This window comes from Cyprinodon tularosa, unplaced genomic scaffold (assembly GCF_016077235.1).
Source record: "Cyprinodon tularosa strain WSP-4 unplaced genomic scaffold, ASM1607723v1 ctg332, whole genome shotgun sequence".
Lineage (NCBI taxonomy): Eukaryota > Metazoa > Chordata > Actinopteri > Cyprinodontiformes > Cyprinodontidae > Cyprinodon > Cyprinodon tularosa.
This window is the reverse complement of record NW_024039044.1, coordinates 1941870-1955542: the sequence shown is the minus strand read 5'-3', so window position 1 is coordinate 1955542 and position 13673 is coordinate 1941870. Positions and strand designations below refer to the sequence as shown.

General features: G+C 38.2%; 1 protein-coding gene across 1 annotated transcript in view; it reads right to left on the bottom strand.

Annotated features, from left to right (window-relative positions):
- cdh13 (cadherin 13, H-cadherin (heart)) overlaps window positions 1-13673 on the bottom strand; it is a 496790-nt gene that overhangs the window by 266585 nt on the left and 216532 nt on the right. Inside the window, exon 6 of the mRNA XM_038293940.1 lies at window positions 12903-13055. Coding sequence (XP_038149868.1) covers window positions 12903-13055 — 153 coding nt within the window. The remainder of the gene's footprint in view (window positions 1-12902; window positions 13056-13673) is intronic.

Sequence of the window (13673 nt, the reverse complement as noted above, 5' to 3'; positions counted from 1 at the left end):
CAGTTTATGAGAGATTGATTTATGCTAAATTATCAGGGTGATTGTGGGGGTGTGACACACTGCTCTCATTCAACTGGCCACTTTAGCAAAAGCTCAAGCATTGCTTAAAAGGTAATATGCTTGGTTCGAAATAATGTATCTATGTCCCGTTTCTGGTGTTCTTATCAAAATAACGTGGGGGACAGCTGTGTGCTACCGTTGAGAATGATTTTATTGAAAATCAAAACAGGAGGCGCCCTGATATCCTCACTTAAATGCATGTTGAAGGATCAAGTCACATACAAGATAACACTGTGTTACATAATGTAAACCACAGTGCTTACCTCAAATAAAATGACAACACCAAACAAAAGACCTGTGCAGTTGCTGCTGCAGACTACAGTGCTTTTTGGTTTCCTCCATGCACATGCACAACACTGGCGTCATTTCCACGTGTCACCAGAGGTAGAACATGTCTGCAAAAACATCAGAACTTGTTCTATGCCTCTTTCAAAATGTTTCTTAAATTCTACACAATCTTTAATGAGATTTTTACATCATGCAATGCAGCAGGCCTCAGGTCTTGAATGTACTTTTCTTTCCATAACAGAAGACATATGTTCCACAAAAGAACCTGATTTACAGCTGTGGCCTCCTAAATAATCCCAGAAATTCTTAAGCATGGAAAAAAAGAATCACCAGCTTAACTTGAAGTTTGGCAACCAAACAAAGAAAACGTCTGGACCCTATGGTGCACTTCTTAAAAGCTGGGATATCCTAAAATCTAAATTTCAAAACACCTGTCAATTCATAGCTCTTTCGTTTTCCACCCCTTTCAGAAGTTAAGATTGATCCCTCTCAGTTCTTGGGCTTTTTTAAGCCAATTCTTTGTCATTGTACTCTGGCTTTACTGACAGAATATAGGGAGAAGACTATGGTGCCTTTTAGATCTGCCATCAAAGGAAGGATCCGTTTTATCTGCAAGGCGCAGATGCAACACTGTGCTCTGCAGCACAAGCAAAATCAGGTTTGCCAGAAAATGTAGCAAATATAAAGACGTTTGGCTGCTTTAGAGGAATTCAGCAACTTCACTATAAGTTTTATTTGGAATAACTTGTTTTTTCAGTAATACCAGCAATATATAGATAGGCTTATATCCATTAATCTTGTCTGCTGTGCTAATGTGAATGCTTTTATTTCCTACACTAAATTTCAGCATGACTGAGACACTGTTGTTGTTCTGACCTCTAATTCAGTGGGTCATTTCTCTACCTGTGTAAACAAGACTGTTATTTATCGCTTCACATTCCACCCTCAGCTGCTCAAAGCCAATTAAAGCTCTTCCCAGACACTTTCTACCCAAACCCAGCTTGTCATAGTTGCTGCGATAAGCCCCATTCTCTTCCCCGCTCCCTCTCTGTTTTACATCTCATTAACATTCATTCTCAAACTAATTGAGCCTAATAGGAAAATAATGTTTGACATTAAATCTTTGTGAACATGTGGCTCAGCTGATCACACTCTATTTGTCCCTTTGCTGTAGATGTTTTACTTTGTCAGGAGTTGGCGTGTTTGTTTGCCTTGCTTTGCTTTGCTCTGGCTAATAACCTACTTACAATTCCCAGTTTCTGTCTCTTTCAGCTTTCAGCTGAGCTCTTGTTGATGTATTTCTAAAGTTAGACTGTGCTTTACTTAAATGGAATATTCCCAAGTTTTGCTTAGTTTGCGTTTTTTTGCAGTAGAGTTTTCCCTCCATACATTACCAGGTTCAACTTTTTAAAGTCCAAACACTGCATTAAATAGATACCAAGACAGTTAACGAAAGAAAATGAACACCTTCAAAAACATTTTAATTACAACACAAATTTCTTCAATTAAAGCAATATGTAAAATATCTTCATGTTAAGATTTTTCATTCATTAAACCTTGAATCAGAAAACAAGAAACTAAACATTTACAGAAAAATCTCAGTTGTCTTGCTGTAAACCCAATCTAACAACTAATTTACTATTCACATATTTAGTAAATGTCTTATTTACACTAATTACTTGATGCCTGTAGAAATATTAAATTATTATAAATATTAACCTGTTCTTACTAACTTAACAAAACTGGAGTTTGTGAAGAGTCAGGGTGGGATGAAGGAAGGAAATGAGCAGAGTATAGAAGAAAACTCTGTGTGTATGTATAGCACGGTGGACAGAGCATAGTGCCTTCATGAAAGGACAAAACAGGAACAACAGGTATGTTCTGTGGAAAACCAACTCTTTTTATCAATGATTGCTCTTTTGAAAAATGCAGCCATGAATGCACATGGATTTTTTTACCCCCCATAATTTATTTAAATTTTGAAAGACTGAAAAGAAGACAACTTTGGTTGGAATCACTTTTCCTATGAAGGCCTTTGAAGTGAAGGCAGTTTTAATCAACCTCTGAATATTTCATGTTTTATGGCCCACACAGGCTATTAGACCCAATGGGAAAGGGGACAACCTTAACAAATGTGCCTTAGACAGCCTTTGAGGACTGCTGGGAACTACTAAAGTAATAAAGTTTCCTCCCAAGGAACAGTCTTGTGCCACAACTAAATTAGAAACAAAATGTAAAAGTTTTGAGTGGAACGTATCTCCATCTTTTTGTCATTAGGGAAGGAAGAGAGATAAATAACAGGGGTCCATGTGGAAAAGGGATTGAAAGCTCTGATGAACAGTGAAGGCAAACAGCATACAGGCAATATAATGTATATACTGAAAGATGTTCAACCCTTTTCAAAAGATTGCGATTAAGGATTATTAGAACCACAATAAGTATTACTAACCACCCTGCTGATTCAATATAACTGAAGAAATGAGCATAATTTATTATTAAAAGAGGCAAGCCATCCGTCAGTCCATCCATCCATCCATCCATCCATCCATCCATCCATCCATCCATCCATCCATCCATCCATCCATCCATCCATCCATCCATCCATCCATCCATCCATCCAGTATATTTTTCTTTCTACATCTATCTTTTATATCGAAATAAATGGGTCTGCTTTCATATAGGACCTTTCCAGAGTTATTATGTTTGACTGGATAAGTTGAAGTTCATCTAAACAATATTTCTTTGGAAAGTAATAAAAAAATAACCCGCTTACAACAAAAGGATGCAAGCAATTTACTAGATGAAAGCAAAAACCCTTTCATAAGCCATCACTGGGCAGCCAAGATAAATCACCCTACTGGAGCACGCATGGTAACCACATAAAATCCATGTTGTGCATGTATTGACAACATGCCGTATATAAAGTTATATTCATCAAATAGTCCAGCATCAAATTCAACTTGTCTGAGTTAATTTCATTTTAAGGATCTGTCCTTTTCCTGCTTTCTTCACCCCTGTCCCACAATTATTCATTCTCCATCTTCATCCTGTGGTAATCCACACTGACCGCACACTGCTCCTTAATCTGTGTGAAGGTCTCTGTCTTTTACTCTTATTTGACAATTATTCTGCCTGTTTTGAAGGCTGGCTGCTTAGTTCTGCTAATTAAGGTAGAAAGCACCAAAATAAAAGTGACAAAATAAATTAAAATAAAACAGCTGTTTGTCTTTTGGGATTTGCTTCAAGAAATGATTCTTAATGTTTAATTTTAATCTAAATCCTCATTGGTCTATTTGTTGATGGGTATATTGTAGATAATTAAACTTTAATAACAAATAACAAACATGTAAAAGATTATTACGACTCATACATTCAGATTAAATTACACACATATAGACTAATCCACAAAAAAAAATATATATATATATAATAATACTTTAGACATTTGTTTTCTATAAATTTACAATGATAAACTATGGAGCTCAAGAACTGATGTGAAAAATGAAACATAGTGTGTACAAAAAATTCTAATCATGTCCACAAAATAAAATTGTTTGGTAATTGCACAAATTGCACAAAGAGAAAAATGCAGCACATACCCTCACAAATTGAGAGATCTGCTCACCAGACATGGCTCTAAATATTCTACTTTCACTTACGAGAATAAATTGCAATGTCAGGCTCTTAAAAATGTATTAATAGCTCCTCCACCACTTAAAAAGTTTTAATTGTTTTGTGTGCATAATAAATCAATATCCTGGTCCAACTAAGCATTTTGTGGCAACGAATTAGCTGTTTGTGCACTTGTTATATCTCTTTTCTTTCCCCATGTCAATTCTCAGACTCTGTAGTACAATACTCCAGTAGTGTATGTTTAGCCTGTTAAGTAAACCGCCAATAAATAACGTAATACGTTTATGCATTTTACAAGATTCATCAAATTTGAATGCTTTTAGAAGGTACTCTTTAAATTTTAACATAAAAAAATCTAGTTCTCTACCTTTATGTTACTTCTATTGTCTGTATATTTTGGTCAGAAGTAGAAATGTCACTTACATGCAAGTGACCTCATACATTTTTTTTTTTCTGCACTTTTCCTGGAGTCATAACTCTAAACACTACTAATAATGCCTGTAAAATAGATTGCTGCTTTTAAATCATTAGAATATGACAATGCAACATTTCCCTTGTGATGACTATCTCATTAGTTTAATGATTCATGTAATATTACCCATTTAGCTAAAAATGTCAAACTCTTTTCAAGTCCTCTATAAATATTTGACAGAGAAAGCATCTCAACTCAATATTATCCAAGTTTCTCCTGACTATAAATGTCGCACATGGACAAACATGTTGGTACCCCTCGTTTAATGAAAGATAAACTCAAAATGGTCAATTATTTAACTTGAAGCTGACAAACGTAATATAATAAAAATATATATATGAAAATGTGCAAAAAGTCAGACATTGCTTTTCAACCATTCTTCAACTGAATGATTTTTAAAATAACAAAATCATCAAACAGGCCTAAATGGAAATGAGGATGACCTTAATATTTTGTTGCACAACCTTTTAGGCTATCCTCACACTGTCAATAGGACTTCCCCTCCTCACACCAGGTGTTTTGACCCACTCTTGAAATGAAGGGAACCTCTTTTAGAAGGCATCAGCTCCTTTCAAAAATGCTCAATAAGATTTAGGTCAGGACTCATGGACGGTAACTTCAGAACCGTCCAATATTCTTAGCCATTCATTAGTGTTTTTGGCTGTGTATTTTGTATTTTGGGTCCTTATCCTGTTGAAGACCAAACTTTCTCAGACTGGGTAGTACATGTTTCTCTAGAATCCCTTTATGGTCTTGAGATTTCATGGGACCCTGCTGAGATTCAGGACACTCTGTGCCAGATGAAGCAAAGCAGCCCCTGTCAGGATCTCCCCTGGTGGCTCAGCTTAATTCTTCACTTCACTCACCTGCCTAACTCTTCCCGGTTTTCTAATTATCGCTCAACTCATCTACCTGTGTCCGGACATTTATATTTGATCCAGCCCAAGCGATCAAGACCAGATCATTGTTTGTTTTCCATTTGTCTGTTTAGTTTTTAGTTTATTCCCTGGTTCATGTCCTGGTTCCTGGTGGCCAGTGGGTTGAGAGGTTTTGTGTTTGTTGCGTCGTCTGATCCTTTTTAAAGTGCAGCCTTGATAAGGTAAGCAGCAGTTGTTGTTGAGCTGCTACTACTGCCTCCAGCTCCTGAAGCACTCAGGTGAGGAAGAGGACAATGATGACGATGCTGTGAGGGTGGTAGGCCTCTAGGTTGAAGAGGCTGACGTGGTTGAATCTGCAGTGGTGCCATCGGCGGGTTAGGCAGGGACAGGCGATCAGTGTTGTGCCTGAACGCGTTCATTGAACGAAAGTTCATGAACTCGTTCATATTTTGGGCGAACGTGAACTGAACATACTGTATTACTGCCTGATGAACGTTATTGTGAACTCGTTCATTCTGGTGTCTGTGAATGGCACGCTCTCTCAGTTCAACTCCGTTCAATAGGTTGCCAGATTTCTATAGAGCCCTCCAGGCAAAACCCCGGCTAAATCACACCGTAAACAGGCCTTAATATGTAGCGGGAAAAACACCCAATCTGGCAACACCAGCTACCAGTGTCGTAGCCTACAGCCGCGTGCGTCATCAAAACAAAATGCAGTGTGGAAGCCACAGCAGCATGGAGGCGACCGTGGAGGCGACAAAGCAGCAGTATGATCACTTAAAACAGGTTTATGACCAGGTGGTTGCTGAGGATGATGGCAACAATCTTACATTTCTCTGCAAACTTTGCCCGCCGGCTTTCAGTAAAAAAATCTGCACTTCAGTAACCTTAAATTCCTACCTCAGCCTGGTCCCTCAGTTTGTGTTAGTAAAATGTTCTTGAGGGTTTTACTATTCATGTAAACCTGCCTGGTATAATTTTCCAGGATTCCAGTATTCCTTTTTAGTATGTACTGAAATGGAATTTCAAATTGAAAAAAATAATAAAATAACATTTGCACCTTGAAGACTACTTTCCTGTTTTTCTTTTAATAATAATTCCTCATAAAAGAAGACCATTCAAGCAGCACATTTTTACTGATGTTTTTGAGAATATACTGTAGGGGTGAAAGCTGCAGCTGCTACTAGTGTGAAGTGAATGGACAGCAACAAAGCGTTAAAGCAACAATGGGGAAATGCTGTCCCCTCAATGCTAATGTAAACCCTGGTTGGATAAGGATTCAAAACTGGATATGAAGATGAAATCTGACACACAGTTTCAGAGTTACAACTGATAAAATAATTGCTGTCTGTGGTTCTACAGTAGGCTATGGTGTAATTGAGCAATATATGAAAAAAAAAAAGAACTATGAACTAGTTCATTTTTTGGAACTGTGAACTTAGTTCAAAATTTTGAATTATGAACTATGAACTGAACTAGTTCATTTTAAAATGTGTGAACTGAACTTTGAAATAGTTCACGTAGAAAGAGAACTTTCCCAACACTGCAGGCGATGCTGGTGAAGGTGTGGAAGCCGTAGGGGGCCGGGAGGAGCCGGCTGGGGATGTTTCAGCATTTTTGCAGAGAAGCATCTAGAGTGCTCTCCTCATTTTCACCTGCAGAGGGCTGTGCTTCCCCACTAGATGCCGAAGATTGCCTGGGAACAGTCTGAGAGGAGCCTCCATTCATGTAGAACACTTTGTTTCTATCGGAGCCCACCCAGGCCAACAACACCGACCCGTACTGCTGCTAGCAGCCAAGACTCCATCAGAATGATGGCACAGCAGTTACATATCTCATTTTTGGAAGAGAGTTTGAGTCCAATATTATCCATTTTGTTATCCAACAAGCAGACGTTGGGGAGCAGGATTGATGGAAGCGGTGGTCTGTGGGGATCTCTCTTTAGCTTCGCAGTTAGCCCCCCTCTGCAGCCTCGTCTCTCCGTCTCACGCATCTCTTCCTCCGTCAGTTTTTTTCGCTGTTGTTTTGTTGACATCCATCCGGAGCACTCCACAGCTTTTTAAACGGTCAAAAATGTCAGTATTTAAAGACATTTAAAAAATTTTGTGACCGAAGCTCCAGCAGGTGTTGGCGATCATAGATGCGGGTTTGATGTCTAGTTTTTGTTGTTTTAAGCGGCATATTTTGTGAAACTGCCAAGAGTAGCTTTGTTATGTCTTTTTAATACCGTGTGAGTCTGTGTAATGGTTTTATGTTTTTTTAATAGTGTTAAAACTTTGGTCCTTCGAGAAATTTCAAAGTGCTATAAATGCTTATAAATTAAGTTGGACTGGATTGGATTGCTCATCTACTATTAAACCATCTTTGGCTCAAACAGTTCCAGAGGATGTATTCTTATGTTGATCTTCCTTGAGCTGGAAGAAAATCTTTTTAGAAGATTTTTTAATTCACGCTCTTTTGCTGCCATTCCTATTACTCTGTCATTTTTCAGCAGTTTTCCTTTGACAGACATGTTCAGGGAAGTTGGCTACTGTCTCATGGACCTTAGATTTTTGAATAATATATGCAACTGTAGTCACAAGAACGTCATGCTGCTTGGAGATGGTCTTATAGCCTTTACCTTTAGCATGTGTATCAAACATTCTCTTTCTAATCTCCTAAGATCATAATTTTTTTCGCTTCTCTCTCAGTCCATGTTGAGTGTGGTACACACCATGTCACCAAACAGCAGAGTTACCAGCTTTGGCCCCATAGGCCCACTGACTGATTACAAAAGTGTAGACTCCTGTAATGTTCCTTCATTGACACACTTCGGGTGTGTTCGATTTTAAAGGCTGCATCCTCCAAGGACCCGGTCTATCTGGACTGGATCCTTTGAGGTCTGTGAAAATAAGGATATCAGAAGAGTTTTGGTTGTAAATTCAAACAGGTCCACCCTTCCGTGGCTTTTGCCACTGCACGCTCTGTCGACTAGCAACCATGACAGTTGACACACAAAGAATGAATACCGAACTTCTCACTGCTGTTTTGGGTGTTAATAACATTTTTGAGTAGCTTCGACAGCTGACTCATATCAGATTTATAGTCCCAAACACTGCAGATAGATTAGAATCTGTCCTTAAATATCAGCCAAACCCATTTACATAGGGACAGATAAAAACATTTCAACACACATTAACTGCCACATATCTGACTCAATAACCATAAAAAAAAACATTTTAATACATTTTAGACAGAATTATTCACATAATTGTATCACATTAAACTGCACTTCCAATATTCACCACTGTTCGGCAGCACAGAGAGACCGGCTTGCTTGGACTCCCAATGAATCACGGGTTATCCAAGGCTACACAGGATAAAATTGACCAGTCCGTCAAAATTAAGAAAAAGACGGATGCTTTTGTCGGCTGCATAACAAGGGGTCTTGCAATCTGAACGGACGTAATCGGCCAAAAATCTGGACTTCGGAGGACGCATCCCATAAATTTGAACTCAGTAACTGATTTAACTTTTTAAGCATTGTTGTAAAGCAATATCTGTACTTTTTAAATTTTCATATACATTGTACTTATTATAACTCTCTTAGATTTAAGTTATTTTTGTAACCATTGTGGGTTTTTTTTTTTATCTAACAAGGAGTACCAACAACTTTGTATGTATGAACACTTAGTTTATTTTAATAGCCCTTAACTTCTACTTTTTCTGATATGCACTTCAAAAAACAACTTTCTGTTTTTCTTTGTAAAATATCCACAGCTAATACCTTGTTTGGTGAATTATACAGTATGAGGTTTTGAGAAAAATTTGTGTATAGCTATAAACTATGACTAAAAATGTAAAACTATGAAGTATTTAAAAGTTAAAAGATGAGTTCTGTATTAATGTACTACAACTTTGATCCATAATCATCAATCTTCAGCACAATTACAATAAAGTTGTCCAACCATCAGTTATAGCTCTCCTCAAGCCAAACTTGAACAGGTATTAATTGTAAGCCATCTTTTCTTATTATTGATGACAATGAAAGGATGAGTAATAGATCATTTTAATGAATTTTTGTCATACAAAAAAATGAATAAAAGCAAGAGTAAGTAGAATGAATCAATATGGTACATTCCATGCTACTGTATAGCCAAATTCCACATTCTGTTGAAAGTAAACTACCTGAATTTGCAACTATCCTTCAGCTGTATTCTGCTTTCTTTTCATAATAGCTTGAGTACTTTGGTAATTGCCTCTTGAGGCACACAGATGAGGGAGGGGGTATAATTTCCCTGCAGACAGCATTCTCACTTTAGATTGATAAGCGCTTACTCTGCCAACAAACCATCTGAATTATGATTATTGGTGATAATTTGATTCCATCAACTAAGTACCTGAACAGCAACAAGATTAACCCATGGAAGATAGGGACTAAGGCTTAATCTCCATGAAGGAGGGTCTAAATTCTAACCCACATATTCCATCCCTTGACTTTTTCAAGACCAGGGATTATAGTGTTTTTTCATGTATAAAGTAGGTATGGATTTAATGAGTGCTGCTCTTCTTTTTGTGTGAACCTTAGCATTTTCAGTGAGTTGAATAGGGTGTGGGAAAGGGTGATAGGGGGCAGAGGATGGTCTGGAGGGGGATTGTGCAAGTGAAGCTCAGATTTTCATTCATGTTTGAAAGTAAAAAAATTTTTTGGGAACTGTTTTCTTAGAAAAAAACTGTTAAAAAAGACAAAAAACCCTCAACAGCCAATGTTTGAAAAGTTCCTCATACTTGTCATCTTCTGCTTTATCCTGGACCGGGTTGTGGGGATAGCAGTCTAACTTACCGGTACCTCCCCCCAGTCACCTCCTTCAGGTCTGCTGGGGGAAGCCCCAGGCCAGCCGAGACACACAGTCCCTCCAGTGTGTCCTGGATCATCCCCTGGGCCTCCTCCCCATGGGACATGCCTGGAACACCTCCCAAGGGAAGTGTCCAGGAGGCATCCAAAAAATATATCAGAGCCACCTAAACTGACTCCTGTTGATGTTTTTATGCTGGTGAACTCAAGCCCAAAAGTAGTTTAATATACTTTTGAGGCTGTTTATGTTTTGACATAAATGTGACACGATAGACTTCAGCCTTGCTGATGAATGAATCCAGCCCCGAGCACCCAGTCTCTACTTCCATCATAGAAGGCGTATCAGCCGGATTGAGGAGATCCTCAAGGTATTCCTTTCACCATCCAACAATGTCCTCTTTCAAGGTCAGCACTCTACACCCACGGAAACAGTTATCAAAGCAAAGATTCTCCCTCTGGAGGTGCTGAAGGGTTTGCCAGAATTGCTACTGTATAAGGCCGGCCAATAGTCTTTCTCCATGGCCTCTCCAAACTCATTCGAGGCCCCGAGGTTTTCCCTCTGCAACCTGGAGAGCAACGACAAACTTGGACTTATGATACCTTCTTGCTGCTTCCGTAATCCTACAAGCCAACCAGGCCCTAAAAGACTCAATCTTCTGCTTGGCAAAAACAGGATTCTTACTGGCTGACTCGCACGCAATCAGGTCATAAGCTAAGAGATTTCCAGGAAGAGCATCCAGTCGCATGTGCATCCACACAGTGCGATGTGGAAACTATAAATGCCCCCTAGAATGGACTGAAGGTGGAGGATAACTTAAATGTGACGATGCAATGCTGAATGTATGAAGTGTTTAAGACAGCTGTATGAATTCGGTTATGTAATTAAATAATTCCCCCCTCCGGATGATAAAATGGAGTGAATTGTGGCCTTCTTTCTGTCATAAGGGAATTCTACCAATGAGCTTCCATAAATGGCGAGAATTCCCTAAAATTTTGTTGTTTTTTTTTTATTTAAACTTCACACACACGTAAGTGGACTTAGTCACCTAGTATTCACATCACCATGTAACTTCCATAACGTCTCATGATGTTATGATGTGTTATTTAAAGACTTTGTCCCCAGTGATCTCTTCTCAGGAAAAAGAACTGGAGAGAGAAAGCTTCAAAGTGTAAAGACAGTGCCTTCTTTTAACAAAAGCTTTATATTTATGACACCAAACAGGAGTACTGTCCACAAGACTCATAGAGTGCGCACAGTACTCAAAGTTCACGTGGGAGCATTTAGTTTAGAAATCCAGCAGGTTATAAAATAATTCCTACTTAAGTGTAAATTGTTCTATGTTTTTGCTCAGTTCACAAATGTCTAACGATCAATTCTGAAACAGCCTCAGTTATATTCTAGCATTAAGTTGTTGATTGTTGATCTTTTTGGTATTGAGAGAAGTGTGTTGGATCTCTAATGAAGATGGTTTAAAAAACGGTTTTATTTCTGTACAGCTTGAGCTGAGCTGAGTTTAAACAGCCGCAAAGAATAATACTTCAGAAGGGGAAAGGAGGACCAAAAAATGTAAAATCCAGAAGCAATATATCTGTCCTTTTGTTTTCATCATCATAAGCTACATTGCATATGTTTTTTTTTACCTTTATATTTTTTTGATATCCTACTTGATACTTTTATATCATCCTTTGGGGAAGCAAAACTCTGTCTGCGCAGACAACTGACTAGATCTTAGCCCAAAAGAAGCAAAGGTAGGGGAACCTGTTGGACTGAGCTAAACAAATCTGATCACATAAATCACTTCCCGTATTACTCCAACATTTATGATGCCTAAAGCTGAAGGATTAAGGCTGGTTTCATTTTCTTGTCATGTTTAAAATATAGTGTGTGTCATTATAAATATGTGTATGTATGAGTAGGTCCTGGCATGAGGGGTAATGAAATTGGATTTACACATGCATGTACATGATTCATATCTGGAGGATGTGTCATATTGAAATATATAAGAGGGTTAGAAGGTTTAAACAAGCAGCTGAACATTGGAAGACAAATGAACAAAACATGATGAACAGCTGTTTATCTGCCTTCTTTTTACCTCCTCCACCATTCCCTCTCCTCAAATCTGCTGGTATTTACAGGGCCACTTATTTCTGTGTTTTTACAAATACCCACTTATTTTGCACCCAGCTGAATGTCCTCTAACAGTAACTTTCTGAAAACAAGATAAGGTCAATTGGTAGCCCTAAAAAGGAGACTGTCTCACCTTATCTCTCTCTGTTTCTTCCAGGGTAATGGCTTTATTAGATAGACAACCATACAGGCACAAAACCAAGCAGGCTCTTAAAGCTGGAAATCTTGCTTCTGACAAGGAATAAATCACCTATTTCTGATAGGATTGGTTCAACCAAAGACCTTTCTAAACAGCACTGCCAATATTTGGATTGTGTGGTTGCAAATCAGTGGGCGCTTTCACAAACTATTCCATAACAACTTTTCTTTACCCTCGTATGATAACCATCAGTTTGGCCAACAAATCCTCATGAATAAATTCTCAGAGTGGAGAGTGGAGGTAAATAAATGGAGAAGAACGCAGAGCTAATGAAAAGAGAAAGTGACCTACAATAAAAAATTGGTAGCATAAAGTGCACTAAGGAGGGCAGAAAGGACAGGAGATAACATTCATACAAGCAGCACCAGCAGATAGATTTCACAAAGGAGCACACACACACACATGCTGACCAGGTAAGAGTCGATGATCTCTCGGTCCAGTGAGCGGCTGACTGACACATCTCCAGTGTCTATGTCAATGGTGAAGAGACCTTTGGGATCTTGGTCAGCACCAGGGCCTTTCAGCCGGAAGATTTGGTTCATTGGCTTCGCTGGTGAAATTACCTGAAAACACAAACGGAGTTATCAACAGCTTAAACATCAGTAAACTCCCTTCCATGGATTCACGCTTAGGTTCCTTGTATAATAAAGAGGTAAAATAAAAAGTAATGCACAACTAAAACTTAAGCGTATTTTATTAAAAGTAACTTTGTGTGTCTTGAATAGGGGGGAGTATTGGCATTTGTGTTGCAATACAATATATGTCATAATACTTGGTTCACAACACAATATTATCATGATACTGCAATATCCTTATATATTGTGGTATTTTTCCCAGCTAACAAATATTAAATTTATAGATAAAAAAAGCACATGCTGTAAATGTTTATCAGAAGATATTGATCATTTAGTTATTTTGGTATCCATGTTGTTTGGGGCTTGAGTCAGTCCACATCTTCCACAGTAACTCTCTCATCTACAGATATGGTGCTGCGCCGCACAGTGAAAGGGCTCCACGATGGTGTCTAAAAGAGCATGGTGGCTCATTTTCCCTAATTTTTTAAGTAAAAATGTTTATTTTTATTTTTATAGATACTAGGAACTGAACGATAGATATTATATAGGGCAGCTGAAAATCACAACTTATATATATCGCCAAATCAATTTTTTTTCCCACACCCT